This window comes from Lithobates pipiens, unplaced genomic scaffold, assembly GCF_037356315.1.
Source record: "Lithobates pipiens isolate NorthernLeopardFrog02 unplaced genomic scaffold, aLitPip1_a1.2 Scaffold_1, whole genome shotgun sequence".
Lineage (NCBI taxonomy): Eukaryota > Metazoa > Chordata > Amphibia > Anura > Ranidae > Lithobates > Lithobates pipiens.
In genome coordinates, this window is record NW_027507685.1 from 45,391,248 (window position 1) to 45,409,802 (window position 18,555).

The 18,555-nt window shown below is 47.9% G+C and overlaps 1 protein-coding gene across 1 annotated transcript in view; it reads left to right on the forward strand.

The window, feature by feature from the left end:
- Positions 1-385: 385 nt before the first annotated feature.
- Positions 386-18,555, forward strand: part of MMGT1 (membrane magnesium transporter 1) — a 23,899-nt gene continuing 5,729 nt past the window's right edge. Inside the window, exons 1-2 of the mRNA XM_077491197.1 lie at positions 386-552; positions 18,384-18,436. Of these exons, the coding sequence (XP_077347323.1) occupies positions 474-552; positions 18,384-18,436 (132 nt within the window). The 5' untranslated portion in view covers positions 386-473. The remainder of the gene's footprint in view (positions 553-18,383; positions 18,437-18,555) is intronic.

The window sequence follows — 18,555 nt, forward strand, 5'->3', positions numbered from 1 at the left end:
TATGTATGTTTGCAGCCAGCAATTGCGTTAGCAGTTATCTCATACCTATTACGTCCGAGTGCAAAATATATATATTTTTTTACATTTCTTAACTATATCTTGATGGAGAGTTGAGCTATCCGCTGACACATATGATACTCTGCCCTCAAAATTAGTTTATTCTTTTTATTTATAATTTGTGTACATTGAAATCATTATCGGTTTCCTGCCACACCTTTATTATTGTGACACATGCCTGTCCAGAATTACCAATAGAAAGTAACAACAGTCAGCATAAGCTTCTATCTGGCAACCACTGCTAACAAAGAACTCTCAGAATGAATCCTGACAACCACAACATGGCGCCCGCACGCATGCGAGAGAACGGCCGGGCAATACGTCTGTCGTAATCAAACGTCGCCCGGGGTGTGTGACGTCACGGACAGCGACCGCCGGCTGTTTGTATTATCTGGGAGTGAAGGCGCTCCGGAGAAATGGCGTCCTCGATCTGGAAAGGGCTGGTGGGGGTCGGACTCTTTGCCTTGGCACATGCGGCCTTCTCAGCGGCTCAGCGTAAGTCGGGATGTGGGCACCGGTGCAGGAAAGGCGCTCAGGGCTGTGTGTGTAAGGCAGCTGTCGTGTGTTCGGCCTGTCAAGCCGGAGGGGGGTGAGGGCGACCGAGGAACCCCAACACAGCAATGGGAAGGAAAGGAAGCTATTGTACTGAGTTGGATTCATGAAATAGCAGGCTGGGGAAATTTCATGTACAGAGAACCGGTCACCATCAGGCCTGGGTAGAAGTCTGAACCGTTATTTGGTACACATGCCAGGTGTGCTAATGAGGGAGGTATTAAAGGGCACTTTACCATCCCCCACACACACTGTAGGACTTAGCAGGATATGTGTTGGAGAAGAGATGTACTACTCTTCTGCATCTTTCAGGTGGGTGGCCGGGGGCGATAAAAAAAGATGGTTAAGCCATAGTTTTAGGCCCACTCCCCAAGACCACCTACCTAAGATTTACCATACAGCCAAAGGGGGCTGTACACATGCTGCGATGCTTTGCACGAATGTAATGTGGCATATAGAGCTGACGGGTGGCACTGCCTGTCAAACTCACCCATTTAAGCAAATTTAGCCACACTGCATCTGCGGGTCAAAACATTGGGCACGTGCGTGCCAGAAAAATAACAGCATTCAGGAGGTGGCAGGATCACCTGATGAACACCTGGAAGCTTTGCTGCTGCTTAGCCACCCTCTGGATACCCGCCTGCTCTTCCCGACGATGTACACTAAGCGGTGCATGTGTACAGTGTTTTGGCGCATCCGAAGCGCTGCCCATTCATTGCAATGGGCAGGGGTGTTTTGGGAGCGCTCCCAAACCGCCCCAAAAATGCTGCTTGCAGGACTTTTTTTAATATCTCGCAAGAGTGCTGCCCCAGTGTGAAAGCACTCAGGCTTTCACATTTGGGCAGCATGGGAGGCAGTTTTCCGGTGCTTTACAGGTGCCATTTCTAGCGTTAAAATGCTTGAAAACTGCCACAAAGGGGTCTAAGGGCTTGTTGGGACAGTGGGCTGGGAAACTTCTCCCCGCATCAGCTGTCGCAGCGTATCAAAAAAAAACAAAAAAACCCATGTCCAAATAGGGCTCCTCCTACGCGGCCATGTCATTCATTCAGAGTTCTGTGCATGGGGTGAACTACAGCTACCGTCATGCAGTGTGGATGACAGTTTGTAGTTCTCAATGAACTACCAGGGCCCTAATGAGCACTCTAGGTAGTTCATTGATGCTTTCTGTCATTCAGTAACTGCCTACCTGTATGCGGTACGGGCAGACAGCTACACTGACAGTCTGCAAGAGTCTGAGTTTGATTGAGCCACAGCTCTTCACTTCTTTCATCATAGGGTTTTATAATGTCTCCTAACAGAGTAGGACACTAGGCCCTATCTGGTATAAACCACCTCTCTGCTATAGGCAGCTCAGTTAGTGTTTCAGGTGTAAAGACTGTTCCCTCCTAGTTTTTTCCTGTGGAGATCTTCAGTCAACAGCTGGGCAGGGTGATGGACTGGATAATCTAGATTCAGTGGTCTCCTCAGTGTGGCCAACGAGTGCACTTGGACCTTTAGCTACTCGCTAGGTCAGTTGCGACATCCCCATTCTGGACTGGAGCGGCAAGCAAGATAAACGTCTTGTGGGGGGACACATGTCCAGGCGCCTGCAGTCCATTTCACAATGGTACCCTGGCCAACAGCCTCTTTACTTCTGTGGTGAGATGGATCTGTCTCTAGAGTGTTACCTGCAATCTCCGTGGATCAATAAGTAGTTGCCCCCACTTCCCTCCTTGGACATGGCATGGGATGCAGGGTTCTTCTCCCCTCCAAGCCATAGGTTTATCCTGCTAGTCCCTTCAGTGGTCAGAGCTTCCCTCCCTCCCTCATCTACCTCCAGCCTTCCCCTTGATGGTTAGCTGGCCTGCTGTTTCTGCCCTTGGGCAAGGAGTTTATGCCTGTAAAAGAGGTTGGCTGGAGCCACAGCGTGGCCCCAGCCATTACACCCCCCCCCGGCTCACGCTGATGTACATATGTGATGCAAAAACTATGGTAGATACTGCTGAATTAAAGTCTATGTAGTCCTTGTAGTCCCACAGCTGTGCGCTGTGGCAAATGAGAGGGGAGAGTAAAGGAAGCCCAATATGTCAGGGTCAGCCTTAGGCAGGGAAGCAGAAGCAATCTCCCGGATATGCAAGAAGTATGTACTGTACACATTGTAAACCATAATAGTAAAAACTCACTTTTAATTACTCAATGACAGGCACATCTTAAATGTAAGGTTGGGTGATGCATCTGTGGCACTAGTCTGCATGAAGAGTCGTCCTGGCCAGCAAGATTGTGGTGTGTAGGAGGAAATACTCAGACGCCTGCATTAATTCTTTTCTATGACACTTACTGAATGGGCCAAGATGATACAAGGTCTGAATGTGGGACAGGTTTTCCCAGTAATTTTGGGACTGGCAGACCAGTCCATTTAGGGCCTGAAATACGCATGTGATGCACCCTTAATTGCAGCCGTAGCTTTTCAAGCCCTCCGTTTTGGCATTGGTGCTTCAGCGAGTACTTTGCTTTAAGTGTTGGTCTGCTGCCCAGACATCTTAAAATACCCTGGCAAATTGACCCTTTCGGGGTTAATGTCTCTTCTGTGCTACTTTGGCATTTTTAAGAACCTACAGGTGACATGAGTACCTTCCTCCCACTTGCCAGGAAGGGAAAGCACCTGGCAAGTCCGGTCTGTCCTTGCACACAAGGGTTTTTTTTCTCTTCTTCCTCCCCCCTGGCTTTTCAGACTAGCACTCCAAGGCCCCTGCAGGTGGTGCCAAGTTTTTCCAGTCTCATAAGGCCCTGAAGCCTGTGGACAAGTCCTCCTTGGCATGAAGGCTTGCCAAAATCGCAAAGGAAGGAATCCAAATCTGGACAGGGTGCGAACTCTCAAACGCTGAGTGAGTGTTCATTCTTTTTTTTTTTTTTTTTTTTTTTTTTGGGGGGGGGGGGGGGCACAAGAGTATAGTTTGCTATGCATTCATAGAACATGGTATAATGGTCAACAAAAATTTTTACTTGGAAATTCTGAAATTGTTATGGGAATATGTTCAGAGGAAAAGACTAACTCTGGCCTTTCAAGTGGATTCTCCACCATGACAACGTTCCTGCTCAATCAAACAGGTTTTTTTTTTTTTTGGGCCATTTCAGAAATTAAATTCTCACATCTTGTATATTTGTCTGTTACGACCTCCTTCCAGAGGTCAGATTCTTTTTGTGCTCAGGAAAGGTCTAGCAGCATCCTCTGCCTATTTCCCTATAGATTTGGTGGCTGATTGTTCAGGCATATGCTATTAACCTCCCTGGCGGTAATCCCGAGTCTGGCTCGGGTTGGGATTTTACTAACAGGAGCGGTAACCCCGAGCCAGACTCGGGATCGCATCGCTGGATGCAGGGAGGACACAGGGAGAGTTACTTACCTTGTCCCCTGGATCCAGCGATGACCTCCGCGCTGTGTGATCGAGCTGTCCTCTGCTCGATTCACAGTGCCAAATGCCGCCGAGCTCCGTTCCCTGCAACGTTACGGCGCACGGGAGCGGAGACCGGTGGCAAATTCAAAAAAGTAAAGACACAAAACACACACAGCACTGTAATCTTACAGATTACAGTACTGTATTAAAGCGGGAGTCCGCCGGGACTCCGCGTTTTTTTCTCAAATCGCCTTTCAGGACAACCCCGGAGAGAGTAGCTCCACCTTGCAATCAGGAAACACATGCCCACTTTAAAAACACCTCCTCCTCCTCCATGGCTTCAGTTATTGTGTTTCCTTCTTGGAGGAAGCATGTGCCTGAACCAGGGAGAGCTACACTCTCTGCAGGGGAGTAAGGCTTACCTTTTGTTGCAGGTTGTTTCTCTTTGACCCCCAGCAGCATCTCCACGGGGAGAGGACTCCTGGAGCTCCTGGTCCCGCCATCTCACGGGAGTAAGGACCCTCGGAGTGCCGGCGTCGGGTGCCCGGTGTCCGCTTGTTAGCGCAGGGAGGGCTCTGTTGCTGGCGGAGGCCGCTGCAGGTCAGCGGCATGGCTCCGTTTTCGGCGCCGGGTCCCGGGCGGCGACGGCGTCGTTCACGGTGACGCGCGGGCGCTCTGAGGGGGCGTGGCGCCGTGGTTCAGCGCCTGGAACGCAGGGGTCATGGGGCGGGTCAGGTGACCGTGTGCTTCCGCTTCCGGCCGGCCTTGATGACGCGGCGGCCGGGAAAATTTAAAATGAGAGCTGTTTGTAAAATAGCTGCCTCACTCAAACGATGGAAGAGTGCAAGCCAGCTATGGCGGAGACAGGCGCCCCCAGCACCGGTCCAGCCCAGGTACGTAAGGTGCACTGGCACCCTCTGCTTTACTGTGGGTATGTCTTTGTTTGTTCCCCCCTCTTGGGGGCCTGTCGCTGCAGGTCAGAGGTGGACTTCGCTCTGACCTTTTGCAGCCTAGTTCTGGGGTCTCACTAGTAGGTCTGTTTGGTGGGGGGTCTCTGCACTGGCTTGGTGTTAAGCAACTGGTTGTTGAGAGCTTTTAGTGAATTAAACCTGTATGTCGTTTCAGGAAAAATCACTAGGAAAAGCTAGACCAGGTCAGAGAAAATGTCCTTCCTGCAAAACCCCCCTCAGAGATTCATGGCAGAAGGCAATGTGCAGAAATTGTATCAGAGAATTGGTGGAAGAGGAAACATCTCAACAATATAAGGATTTGTTTTCTTTGGTTAAAGAGCTGACAAACTCTTTGAGTTCAGTCAAGTCCATCCTGATACAAAACCCTCCCGCACAGACCGAGCCTCAGAACTTACCGCCCAGCCCCAGGGCGTCGTCATCCAGACAGGTGGAAACTGAAGAGTCTGGAGACGAAGGGGGTAGTACTCTCATCTCCTTCAGGGATTCTGAGGAGGAGGAAGAGGAAGAAGATAGCAGGGGCTCCAAATTCAAGCTATCACTAGAGGAAGTAGATGATATTTTAAAAGCAATCTACACTACTCTAGAAATTCAGGAAGAAAGAGTACAACTGTCAGTTCATGATAAAATGTACCAGGGGTTGGACGAAACAAAACGGCGAGTTTTTCCTGTCCACAGGGTCCTCTCAGACTCAGTGAGAAAGGAGTGGAAGGACCCAGAAAAAGCCCCTTTCTTCTCTAAAGCTCTCAAAAGAAGGTTTCCCTTCGAAGATAAGGACTCAGAGGTTTGGAATAAGAAACCCAGAGTCGATGCAGCTTTCTCGCAGGTATCCAGACGAACGGATCTAGCCTTTGAAGATATGGGGATCCTTAAAGACCCAATGGACAAAAAAGCTGACTCCATCCTTAAAAAAGCTTGGGATGCTGCGTCAGTCAGTCTAAAACCAGCAATGGCAGCTACGGTGGTGGCCAGGAATCTGGAATGTTGGGTAGAGAAGCTGAAGAGCCATATTGAGGCGGGGACACCCCGCAAGGATCTCTTAGAGTCCTTTCCACTGATCCTGAATGCAGTCAAATACATGGCGGATGCATCAGCAGAATCAGTTAAACTGGCCGCTAGGTCTTCGGCTCTTGTAAATTCAGCCAGGAGAGCAGTTTGGCTGAAAACATGGTCTGGGGACACTGCCTCTAAGGTCAAGCTGTGTGGTCTTCCCTTCTCGGGTGACTTGCTCTTTGGTCCTGATTTAGAGTCTGTGCTGGATAGAACAGCCGATAAAAAGAAGGCTTTTCCAGTTAAGAAAAAGCAGATGGCTAAAAAGAATTTTCGTGCTTTTCAGCAGTCCCATAAAAAAGACCAGGAGCACAAGAGCAGATGGGGTTCACAGAAGGGCAAAGGCAGGGGTGGAGTCCTCTTTAGATCTCCCCCAGAGCAGTCCCCTAAGAACAAGTGACAATATCTCCCCAGTGGGGGGGAGACTGTCAGCTTTTCGCGAACAATGGGACAGGCTGTCTCCAAATCTGTTCGTGAAGAGCGTTGTCGATCAGGGGTACAGGTTGGAGTTTTCAGAACCACCCCCGAGCAGGTTTTATGTGACAACATTGCCAAGGGATCAGGAGAAGGCCTCTGCAATGAAGCTGTTGTTACAGGAGCTGATACAGCAAGAGGTTCTGATTCAAGTCCCAGTAAGCCAGCAGGGCGGGGGTTTTTATTCACATATTTTTCTGGTGAAAAAACCCTCAGGGAAGTACCGTCTAATCCTGAATCTGAAATTCCTGAACAGGTTCATTCGGTACAAACATTTCAGGATGGATACAATTTTCTCCATCACAAAGCTGTTGACCCCAGAATGCTTCATGGCATCCCTGGACCTAAGGGATGCCTACCTTCATATACCAATTCATCAGGCATCGCAGCAGTTCCTGCGCCTGGCATTGAAGGTAGGGAGTTCGGTATGGCACCTCCAATTCAGGGCTCTGCCGTTCGGACTCTCGTCCTCTCCCAGGGTCTTTACGAAGATTATGGCAGAGGCTTTGGAACCCCTGAAATTGAAGGGGATTCCAGTTGTTCCTTATCTGGACGACCTTTTGTTTTTTGCAGACTCCAGGGAGCAGGTCCTAGTCAATCTCCAGAGGGCCCAGTCTCACCTCGAGGGCCTGGGATGGCTTCTAAACCTAGAGAAGTCAATCCTGACCCCCTCACAGGAAATGAAATTTCTGGGGTATACATTAAATTCGATTCTCCAGAAAGTTTTCCTGCCGTTGGAAAAACAGGAAAAGTTACAGCTAGCTGTACAGCGGATACAGAGCAACCAGACAGTCTCAGTCAGGATGGCTATGGCAGTTCTGGGCCTGCTTACGGCAGCAATCCCGGCTGTTCAGTGGGCCAGGTTCCATTCCAGACCCCTTCAGAGGGAGGTTCTGTCAAGCTGGTCCCATCAGGATCCTTTGGAAAAACAGCTAAAAATTTCGTCAAAGACGAAAAGGGCTCTTTGGTGGTGGAGAGACCAGGCAAACCTCTCAAGGGGCCTGGTGTGGACCTTTCCTGTGGACAAGCGCCTTACTACAGACGCAAGTGCCTGGGGCTGGGGAGCCCATCTGGATGGTCAGACATCTCAGGGGGTCTGGTCCAAACAGGAAGCTCAAAGATCATCCAACTGGAGGGAGTTGAAGGCGATCTTTCTGGGTTTAGTGGCATTTCAGCAGAGTTTGAGAGGCCACCATGTTCAGGTGTTGTCAGACAACACAACAGCGGTTACCTACATTATGAAGCAAGGGGGAACCAGAAGCAGGAGCTTGATGGAGCTGGCCAATCTGTTGTTAGCCTGGGCAGAACAGAACACAGCCTCACTATCGGCAGTGCATCTGAAGGGCTCTCAGAATTTGTTTGCGGACCTCCTAAGCAGGCGCAAATTGCTAGAGGCAGAATGGAGTCTGAATCAGGAAGTGTTCCTGATGATCTCCGAGGCCTGGGGGGTTCCTCAGGTAGACCTTTTTGCCAGCCAGCAGAACTCAAAGGTGGACAGATTCTTTTCTCTTCACCGAGGAGATGCAGCAATAGGGTTGGATGCATTCGCTCACCCCTGGCATTACCAGCTGTGCTATGCCTTTCCCCCCTTTCCTCTAATTCCACTAGTACTGAGGAAATTCAGGGAAGAAAGGACAGACTTAATACTAGTCACTCCTTTTTGGCCAAAAAGACCCTGGTTCGCGGGTCTTCGAAACCTAGCCTCGAAGCCCCCATGGAGGTTACCACTCAGAAAAGATCTGTTATCCCAGGGGACAGTAAGTCATCCAGAAGTGGAACTCCTGCAGCTAACCGCCTGGTTTCTGAGGAGGACCTGTTAAAGGCTAAAGGTCTCTCAGATAAAGTAGTAAAGACCCTGCTGTCCAGTAGGAAGGCAGTTACACAGGCAATTTACATGAAGGTCTGGAAAAAGTTCAACTCCTGGTGCAGTTCTAGAGAACTCAAGGTCAAGAGCACGGTGTCCGTCTTGGAGTTTCTCCATGAAGGAATGGAGAAGGGTCTCGCAGCCAGTACCCTGAAGACTCAGGTGGCTGCCTTATCAGTTTTCTTTGAAAAGACTTTATCTAAAGAAACTTTAATTTCTAGATTTTTTAGGGCTCTTGCTCGAAATAGACCAGTAGCCCTTAAAGACTTTCCCAGTTGGGATTTGTCTACAATTTTAAAGGGTCTCTCGGGAGCACCGTTTGAACCCTTACAAGAAGCTTCTTTACAGAAGGTGGTTTTAAAAACAATCTTTTTGGTGGCCATCACCTCGGCCAGGAGAGTCAGCGAGCTCCAAGCTCTAGCTATTACAGAACCCTTCCTTAGAATTTATCAGGACAGGGTGGTACTGAGGACGGATCCAGCATTCCTACCGAAAGTATCCTCAACTTTCCATCGATCACAGGAAATAGTGTTACCTACATTCTCTGCAAGCCCAGCAAATGCAGGAGAGGAAGTTTTTCACACATTGGATGTGAGAAGATGTCTTTTACAGTTTCTGAAAGTTACTAAAGAATTTAGAAAATCAAACGCCCTCTTTGTGATATTTTCTGGATCACGCAAGGGGGAGAAAGCTTCTAAAAGTACGCTGGGTAGGTGGCTTAAGTTGGCTATAACAGAAGCCTATAAAGCAAAAGGAGAAATACCTCCCTCAGGTATTGCTGCCCACTCTACTAAATCCACGGCAGTTTCCTGGGCTGAAAGGGCCGGTGCCACGCCTGAACAAATCTGCAAGGCTGCCACTTGGTCCAGTTATTCGACATTTCTCCGGCATTACCGGTTAGATCTACTGTCTGCAGCAGATCAGGCCTTCGGCAGGAAGGTACTGCAGGCAGTAGTCCCGCCCTAGGGTAAGTTTCTCGGTTATCCTCTCCGGGGTTGTCCTGAAAGGCGATTTGAGAAAGACTCAGTTAGACTTACCGGTGACGGTATTTCTAAGAGCCTTTCAGGACAACCGTTACTTCCCTCCCTAGGTTATGCTTAGTAAATGTATTAAGTTCTACCATGGTGTTGTGCTTTCTGTGCTTTGTTTTCCAGCGTCGGAAGGCCACAATAACTGAAGCCATGGAGGAGGAGGAGGTGTTTTTAAAGTGGGCATGTGTTTCCTGATTGCAAGGTGGAGCTACTCTCTCCGGGGTTGTCCTGAAAGGCTCTTAGAAATACCGTCACCGGTAAGTCTAACTGAGTCTTTTTTTTTTTTTTAAGCCAGCAGCTACAAATACTGCAGCTGCTGACTTTTAAAATAGTGACACTTACCTGTCCAGCGCGCCCGCGATGTCGGCACCCGAAGCCGATCTCTAGATCGTCTCTCGGGTGCTGCCGCGCGACCATCTTGGGTATGGGAATCAGGAAATGGAGCCTTTCGGCTTCATTTCCCGATTCCCTACTGCGCATGCACGAGTCGCGCTGCGCAATAAGGACGGTCCCCACTGCCTCTGGGATCTGTGTGTTCCCAGCAGGCAGCGGGGCACTTGCGGAAAGGGGCGTAATCTACGTCCCTTTCCACAGAGAGCTATCCCGGAAGTGGGTGCAGATACCTGTACTGTACAGGTATCTGCACCCCCCTCCCCCCTGAAAGGTGCCAATTGTGGCGCCGGAGGGGGGGGAGGGTTCCGATGAGTGGAAGGTCCACTTTAGGGTGGACCTGCGCTTTAAAAAATTACACACCCCTTTGTCCCTAGTGGTCTGTGCAGTGCCCTGCATGCACTTTTACATTATAAATAGTTTTTTTTTTTATAGCTGGATTTTGGAGATTGTTCATAGCAACCAGAAAGTGTCCCTTTTTCAGTGTTTTAGGATTTGATTACATTATTGAATAATTTTTATTTATTATATTATAAACTTTATCATACCTGGGATGTCTACTAGACTCTGGTTTGAACAGATTTAAGAGAGTTATTCCTAAGAATTACAGGACTACAATATAAAACGCCAAATTTCCATGCAAAATAATTGTACCGCTTTCAGCACCTAAAACCAGACTGAATCATACTGCCAGAGAGGTTAAGGGTTGTGCTATCTCTTCCCCATTATGGCACGCTCCACCAGATTTCTAGTGCCTTTTGAGCATTCTGCAATTAGGAGTCTGTGTCTCAGATTTGCACGGCAGCTACCTATTCATCTGTGCATACCTTTTACAGGGTTGATATATTTGCATCCTTTGCGCTTGTTTTGGCTGCAATATTTTTCCTTACTCTCTTTTGGGGGGTGACTGCCTTTTTTACATTTGGTCCTTTCCCATCCCTCGTAGAGGAAATGCTTTGGGGCGTCTCTACGGTCAAGATTAAGAACTGTGTCCTTGTGTGAAGGCAAGAGAACTTTTTTTTTATTTTTTACGCCCTAATATCTTTTTCTGAGGTTAATAGCACCCACCCCTCCTTTTTTTTTATTTTTTTTTTTATTTTATTTTTTCTGGTACTCCTTTTGACGGAGCTGCCTTTAGAGCAGGGATATGCAATTAGCGGACCTCCAGCTGTTGCAGAACTACAAGTCCCATGAGGCATAGCAAGACTCTGACAGCCACAAGCATGACACCCAGAGGCAGAGGCATGATGGGACTTGTAGTTTTGTAACAGCTGGAGGTCCACTAATTGCAGATCCCTGCTTTAGAGGTTTATACCAGGTAGAAATTGCCCATAGGTGGTGCTGATTACTTTTTCTGCCTAGTGTCCTACTCCTATAGGTGGTGCTTTAAAAACACCTACGGTCAGGATTAAAGGAGCAGTATAGCCAAAGCAGTTCTGCACTCCTGTGACCTGTTTTCAGGTTACAGCGATCTGAAGCCTGCTGACCTCACAAAGCTGGTCTAGGCTCTGAAAAGACCCAGACTATATGGTCAAGATCCACCTAGAACCCTGGACTGGCAGCTTGCTCAGCTTCTCAGCCACTCCCCGCCCTTCCCTAACTCCATGCTCCAGTGAGTGCAGGGGGACCAGAGCAGAGAGCCGGATACTGATACTGATAGTCCCCGGCTTTCTACTCGCAGAATGCTAAGAACTGAGCGATCTGCGGTGTTTAGTCACATTTCAGAGCTGGTGGGGGACACATGCAGCATTCATCCATGCCTGCTGTTTGCTGTGTGATCATTTGTTTTCACTTTCATAAATTCCCTTTCTTCACTGTATGATTGTTCAGTTCCATTATTTCTCTCTCCACTGAACATTTTTCATCACTTTATTCATGCTTTTCTTCTCCCCTGTATAATCATCCTCCACTTCATCCATGTCCTTCTCCTTTTGTATGATCATTCTCCATTTCAGTCCATGCCCCTTTCCTCCCCATATCATTGTTCTCCTTCAGTTCCATTCATGCCCTCTCCTGCCTTGTCTGATCATTCTCCTTAATTTCTATTGTGCCCCCTCGGTATAGTCAATATTCGTTATTTCCGTCCATGCCCTTCTCCTCACCATTGATTGCTTTCCTTTGTTTACACACTCCCCCTCTCCTCCCATATATGAAGATTTCCATTCACTTTGTGTTCCTTTCCTTCCTTTCCATCCATGCCCCTCCCCTCCCCATGTAATTGTTCTCCTTCGTTTACAACCACTCTCCTCCCCTGTATTATTATTCTTCATCACTTCATTCATACTTCTTGAATCCTTGGTAATCACCCTCCAGTTCATCCATTCCCCCTATTCTCCTTTATATAATCCTTTCCCTTCAGTTCCATTTGCTATCCTCATCTGTATGACCATTCTCCTTCACATCGTTTGCACATTCTCTGGTCAATCACCTTCCCTACCATTCATGTCCACTCTTAAGCCTCATACACATGGTCGGACTTTGTACAAACTTTTCCGTGGACTTTTGTACAAAGGGCATGGTCCACAAGTTTGTATTGCATACACACGGTCGGACTTTTTGACAACAAACACGAACGTAGTGACGTCACAACGTACTGACGCCACTTCAAAAGAGGACGTTCAATGACTCCAGCGCCACCTTTGGTCAACTTCTGTATTGTAGTCTGATCTTTTGCATTGGTTCTGAGCATGCGTGTTTGTACCTTGTACAAAAGTCCGATGCTTTTGCGTACACATGGTTGGACTTTGCTCCATCGGACTTTTGTTGCCAGAAAGTTTGTCCGTTCGCACAGCCAACAAAAGTCCAATGAAAACAGAAAAAGTTTGTCCGATGGAGCGTACACACAGTCGGATGTTGCTCCAAAACAGCTAATTTGCATGTTTGTTGTCAAAAAGTCCGACCGTGTGTACGGGCCTTAACCCTGATCCCTCTCCTTTTTATTTCATCTACGCCCAATCTCCTTCCCTATATAATCAGTCTTCCACCTACACCCTTCACAAATTAAAGCTGGACTCTGGATAAGCAAATAATGTCTAAATACAAGAGGCATATGTATTCTTGAATATTAGTATGCTTTGTATATTTCTTCCAGAAATGTGCAGTAGTCCAATATGAAACTTTGCCTCTGTCCAGGAGCTTGTTGTAAGAAAGACTGGTCACTGCTGTTCTCTCTCCCCTTGTACGGGGTGACTGGTCTTGTCTCTGCCCCCTCCTGTAGTTTTCTGCAGACACCCTGTATTTGGTAGACCTGCTGGGTCCCTCTCGCAGCTCTGCTTTCTGCACAGGCTATGTACAGCACAGTAATGTCACTACTACTCTTAAATGGTAAAACCTTGGTTTACAAAGATGTTTTGTGCACACAGAATGGATTTATATCTTATGTGGTTATTGAGCAATACTGTGTATTTAAATTTTCTCAAATCGCCTTTCAGGACAACCCTGGAGAGAGCGCAGCCCTGCCCCTTTTTTCAGGAAACACTTGCAGACCTTTAAATCCCTCCTCTTCCACCATGGCTTCAGTTATTGTGTTTCCTCCGCCATGGTGGAAGCACTTGCGGGAACCATAGGGCTGCGTTCTCTCCAGGGTGGAGTTGATAGGCCTTACCTCGGGGATGTGCTGTGTGAACAGCGGTACGACTATCCCAGCTCCCTCCCTGTACGATCGGAGGGTGCTCCAGAGCCCCCAGCCTCTTCCAGCTCAGGGGAGCAGTGGCCGACGGGTCGAGGTGTCTGAACGTCTGGAGCCCCGATTTTGGTTTTTCGTGCACTGGCGGGTGGCGTGGCGGCCAGTGACGCGGCTTCCTGTTCAGACAGGGCGACGAGTGCTTCCGGTCGCCTGCAACGCAGGGGCCAGGGGGCGGGTCCATACTCCGGCTTTTCCGTTTCTGGGCAGCATAGTGATGTCAGACCTGGGAAGCTTAAAATTCGGCTGTTGGTTTTCAGTCCCCCACTACGCTCTCTGCATGATGGAGGGATTGTCAGCAACGGTGGAGGCAGGCACCGGTCAGGCCTAGGTAAGAGGGGCACAGCGGTCCTCTTTATTCTTCTTCTTCTTATGGGCTGTATGTTCTTGTTTCTATGCTACCTCCCTTATGGGAGCCTGCCGCTACAGTTTGAGGTAACTTCTCTTGGTCCTGTAGTCTATTGGTGGTGGCACTGGTAACTCTGAGGGTCTGATTTTTTTTTTCTGTCTGGTGGTGGTTGTCGGTGAGCACCATTGATGGCGTTAATCGGTCTTTGCAGTAGCAGTAAGACATCATCCATCTGTCTTTTAGGAAACTATCTCGGGAAAACCGAAACGTTCAAACCCGCCAGGTCAGAAGAAATGCCCCTCATGCAAGAATCCACTGCGAGAATCTTGGCAAAAAGCCTTGTGTAGATCATGTATTAACGATCTGGTTGAGGAGGAATCCTCTCAACAGTACAGGGATCTTTTTTTCCTCAGTTCGGGAGCTTTCAAGTTCCCTGAGCTCCATTAAGACACTGCTGGTCCAGAGCCCAGCAGGTCCAGGGCAGTAGTCAGCAACCATCACTAAGTCCCAGGACGTCTACCTCTAAATATGCAGAGGGTTTGGACTCCGAGGACGAGGGGGCAAGCACTCTTCCTTCCCTCAGGGATTCAGGGAAGAGGAAGATGACAGCCATAGTTCCAAGTATAAGTTGTCCTTGAAGGAAGTGGACGACCTTCTGAAAGCAATTTACCCAACATTGGATATTCAAGAAGAGAAGGTCCAGTTGTCAATTCATGATAAAATGTACCAGGGTCTGGACGACACCAAGTCTAGCGTCTTTCCAGTCCATAGGGTACTGTCGGATACAGCCAGGAGGGAGTGGAAGGATCTGGAAAGAGGTCCTTTCCAAGACCTTGAAAAGACGCTTTCCTTTTGACGACAAAGAATCAGAAGTTTGGAACAAAAAGCCACGGGTCGATGCCGCTTTTTCACAGGTGTCACGCCGTACATGGCCTTTGAGGACATGGGGGGGTTCTCAAGGATGCAATGGACAAAAGGGCAGAATCCCTCTTGAAAAAGGTGTGGGATTCCACATCGGCTAGCCTCAAACCAGCTATGGCGTCCACAGTGGTGGCAAGAAATCTTGAGTGCTGGGTGGAAAAACGAAAGACACGTTGAGGCAGGGACATCCCAGAAGGATCTTCTTTTCCGTTGCTCTTGAAGGCTGTAAAGTACATGGCTGACGCATCTGCCGAATCTATTAAGATGGCAGCCAGGTCTTCGGCCCTAGTAAATTCTGCTAGGCGGGCTGTCTGGCTAAAAACTTGGTCGGGCGATCCGGCCTACAAAATTAGGCTGTGCAGCTTACCTTTCTCGGGATCTTCTGTTTTGGTCCAGATCTAGAAACCATTCTGAATAGAATAGCGGATAAAAAGGCTTTCCCTGCCAAAAAGAAGCAAGCAGCTAGGAAAAATTTTCGTGCTGTTCAGCAGTCCCGAAAGGGTTGGGAGGACGGAAAAAGCCGCTGGGCCCCCCAAAAATGTAAGGGTAGAGGAGGGGGTTCTCTTTAGATCTCTGATGGATGCCTATCTACATGTCCCGATTTGCCCAGGCCTCCCAACGTTTCCTTCAGTTGGCAGTCAACCGGGGGACGTCGATCTGACACCTTCAGTTCAGGGCCCTGCCTTTCGGGCTCTTGTCTTCCCCCAGGATCTTTACATAGATCATGGCAGAAGCCCTGTAGCCGCTAAGGTTGAGAGGGATTCCTGTAATTCCGTATCTAGACGACCTGCTGTTTTTTGTGGACTCCAGGGAGCAGCTGTTAACAAATCTACAGGTAGCACAGGTACACCTCAGAGACTTGGGATGGCTCCTCAACATGAAGTCAAACCTAGATCCAAGTCAGGAAGTGACCTTTCTGGGCTATATAATCAATTCTGTCCTCCAGAAGGTCTTCTTACCGCAGGCAAAGTTGGAGAAAGTCCAGATGGCAGTGAAGCAAATTCAAACAAATTATTCAATATCAGTCTGCTCAGCCATGGCAGTATTAGGGCTTTTCATGGCCTCTATCCCAGCGGTACAGTGGTACAGTAGGTTTCGCTGGCGAAAGAGAATCAAGCTTACTTCAAAGATGAGACGAGCTCTGTGGTGGTGGAGGGATTCAGACAATCTAACGAGAGGCCTCCCTTGGGTTTTTCAGACGCAAGTGCCTGGGGTTGGGGAGCCCATCTGGATGGACTAATAGCCCAGGGCACTTGGTCCTGGAGGTCATCAAACTGGCGGGAACTCAGGGCCATATTCCTAGCCCTCCTAGCTTTCCACCATACAGTGAAGGGACATCATGTCCAGATCCTGTCGGACAATATGACTGCAGTAGCATATGTCCTAAAGCAGGGGGGAACCAGGAGCAAGGGTCTTATGGATCTAGCCAATCAACTTTTCTGTTGGGCAGAGCAGAATGTAGCCTCCCTGTCGGCAATTCACCTAAAGGGCTCCCAAAATCTGTTAGCCGATCTGCTCAGCAGAAGAAGACTGATAGAAGCAGAGTGGTGCTTGAATCAGGAGGTTTTTCTGATGATTACCAGAAAGTGGGGGTTCCCTCAGGTAGACCTACTTGCCAGTCAACAGAATTCCAAGGTCCACAGGTTCTTTTCTCTTCACGAGAAGACCAGGCCTTAGGCATAGATGCTCTAGCGCATCCATGGCACTACCACCTGTTATGCCTTTCCCCCTTCCCTCTAATTCCGATGGTCTTAAGAAAATTCAGGGAGATGGGGACCAATATGATCCTAATCGCGCCCTTCTGGCCAAAAAGGCCTTGGTTTGCAACACTACTAAACCTGGCGACTCCATGGAGACTACCGTTCAGAGAGGATCTTCTAACACGAGGATCAGTGGTTCATCCAGAGGCAGACCGTCTACACCTAACTGCTTGGCTTCTGAGGAAGATCTTCTAAAGGCTAAAGATTTATCCGACAAGCTAGTAAAAACCCTACTTTCCAGCAGAAAAGATGTGACTAGGGCCATATACCAGAAGGTATGGAAGAAGTTTTATTCCTACTGTACCTCCAAGGGCTTCCAGATGAAGTGTAATTTTGGTCCTCGAGTTTCTCCATGACGGAATGGAGAAAGGTTTGGCAGCCAGCACCTTAAAGACTCAGGTAACGGCTCTTTCAGTTTACTTTGAAAAGACTATCTAGAGAGACTCTAATTTCAAGATTTTTTTTTTTTTTTTTTTTTTTTTTTTTAGGGCATTGGCATGAAATAGGCCAGTGTCCCTCAAAAGTTTTCCCAGTTGGGATTGATCTATTGTTTTGCAGGGTCTTACGAGGTCCCCGTTTGAACCCTTACAAGAAGCTTGTTTGAAAAATTTAGTTTTAAAGAGAATCTTTTTGGTGGCCATTACGTCAGCAATGCGAATCTGAGCTTCAGGCCTTGGCAGTCACTGAGCCTTTTCTAAAAATCTTTCCAGACCGGGTAGTTCTCCAAACGGACCCAGCTTTCCTACCCAAAGTCTCCTCAAACTTTCATTGCTCTCAACAAATAGTGTTGCTTACATTCTCCTCTGCTCCTGCTAATGCAGGTGAGGAAGCTTTCCATGCCTTGGACGTAAGGAGGTACCTTCTTCAATTCTTGTCAGTCACTAAGGAATTCAGAAAATCAAACGCCCTCTTCATAATCTTTTCAGGCCCTCGTAAGGGAGAAAAAGCTTCTAAAAGCACTCTGGGTAGGTGGCTCAGAGGGGTAATTACAGAGGCCTACGGAGCTAAAGGAGAAATGCCTCCCTCAGGGATAGCGGCTCATTCCACGAGAGCAACGGCAGTGTCCTGGGCTGAAAGGGCCGGTGCTATGCCTGATCAAATTTGCAAGGCAGCCACGTGGTCAAGCTATTCAACCTTTCTCCGACACTACAGGTTGGACTTGTTGTCAGCTGCGGATCAGGCCTTCAGTGGGAAGGTGCTGCAGGCAGTAGTCCCACCCTAGGGTAAGCTTTTTCAGTTATCCTACCCAGGGTTGTCCTGAAAGGCGATTTGAGAAAGACATAGACTTACCGGTGACGGTATTTCTAAGAGCCTTTCAGTACAACCCCTAGTTTCCCTCCCTTTTTTATTTATTTTTTTTTTTTTTTCTAGCTTAGAAATTGGTATAAGTATCTATCATGGTTGTTTGTGGGTTCTTCTGTGCTTTTGTTTTCCAGTATGCCGGAGGCCACAATAACTGAAGCCATGGTGGAAGAGGAGGGATTTAAAGGTCTGCAAGTCTTTCCTGAAAGAGGGGCGCAGCTGCGCTCTCTCCAAGGTTGTCCTGAAAGGCTCTTAGGAATACCGGTAAGTCTAACCAAGTCTCTTTTTTGTACCTGGGAGTTGGGCTTGAAATAGGTTTTCAAAACATTTTGAGTTTTCTCTTTGACCATATTATAATACTGCATTTGAAAACAACATTCATATAAACATAGATGCATCTGGTGTCTTGCTGACATGAGTTCTCTAATAAATGTTTTTAACTTCAATCTTTCTGTGTGTGTGTGTGTGTATGTATGTAATATATATGTGTGTATTCTCTAGCTATATCCACATTTCCTGTAGTTTTTCTTTACCTTGTTACAATCTTCTGTTTTTATACATTTAATACATTTTAAGCATTTTTCTTAATTTAATTACATTCTGTTTCAGATCGTTCTTATATGCGGTTGACTGAAAAGGAAGACGAGACGTTACCAATAGATGTAAGCTGGCTTCAGTTTATCATGATTTTGGATTCATTAAGTGCAGATCTGAAAATAGGATTTTGTTCATCCAATTCTTTTATCCAGAAGTGAACAAATGTGTAGTTCAAGAGTCTGTC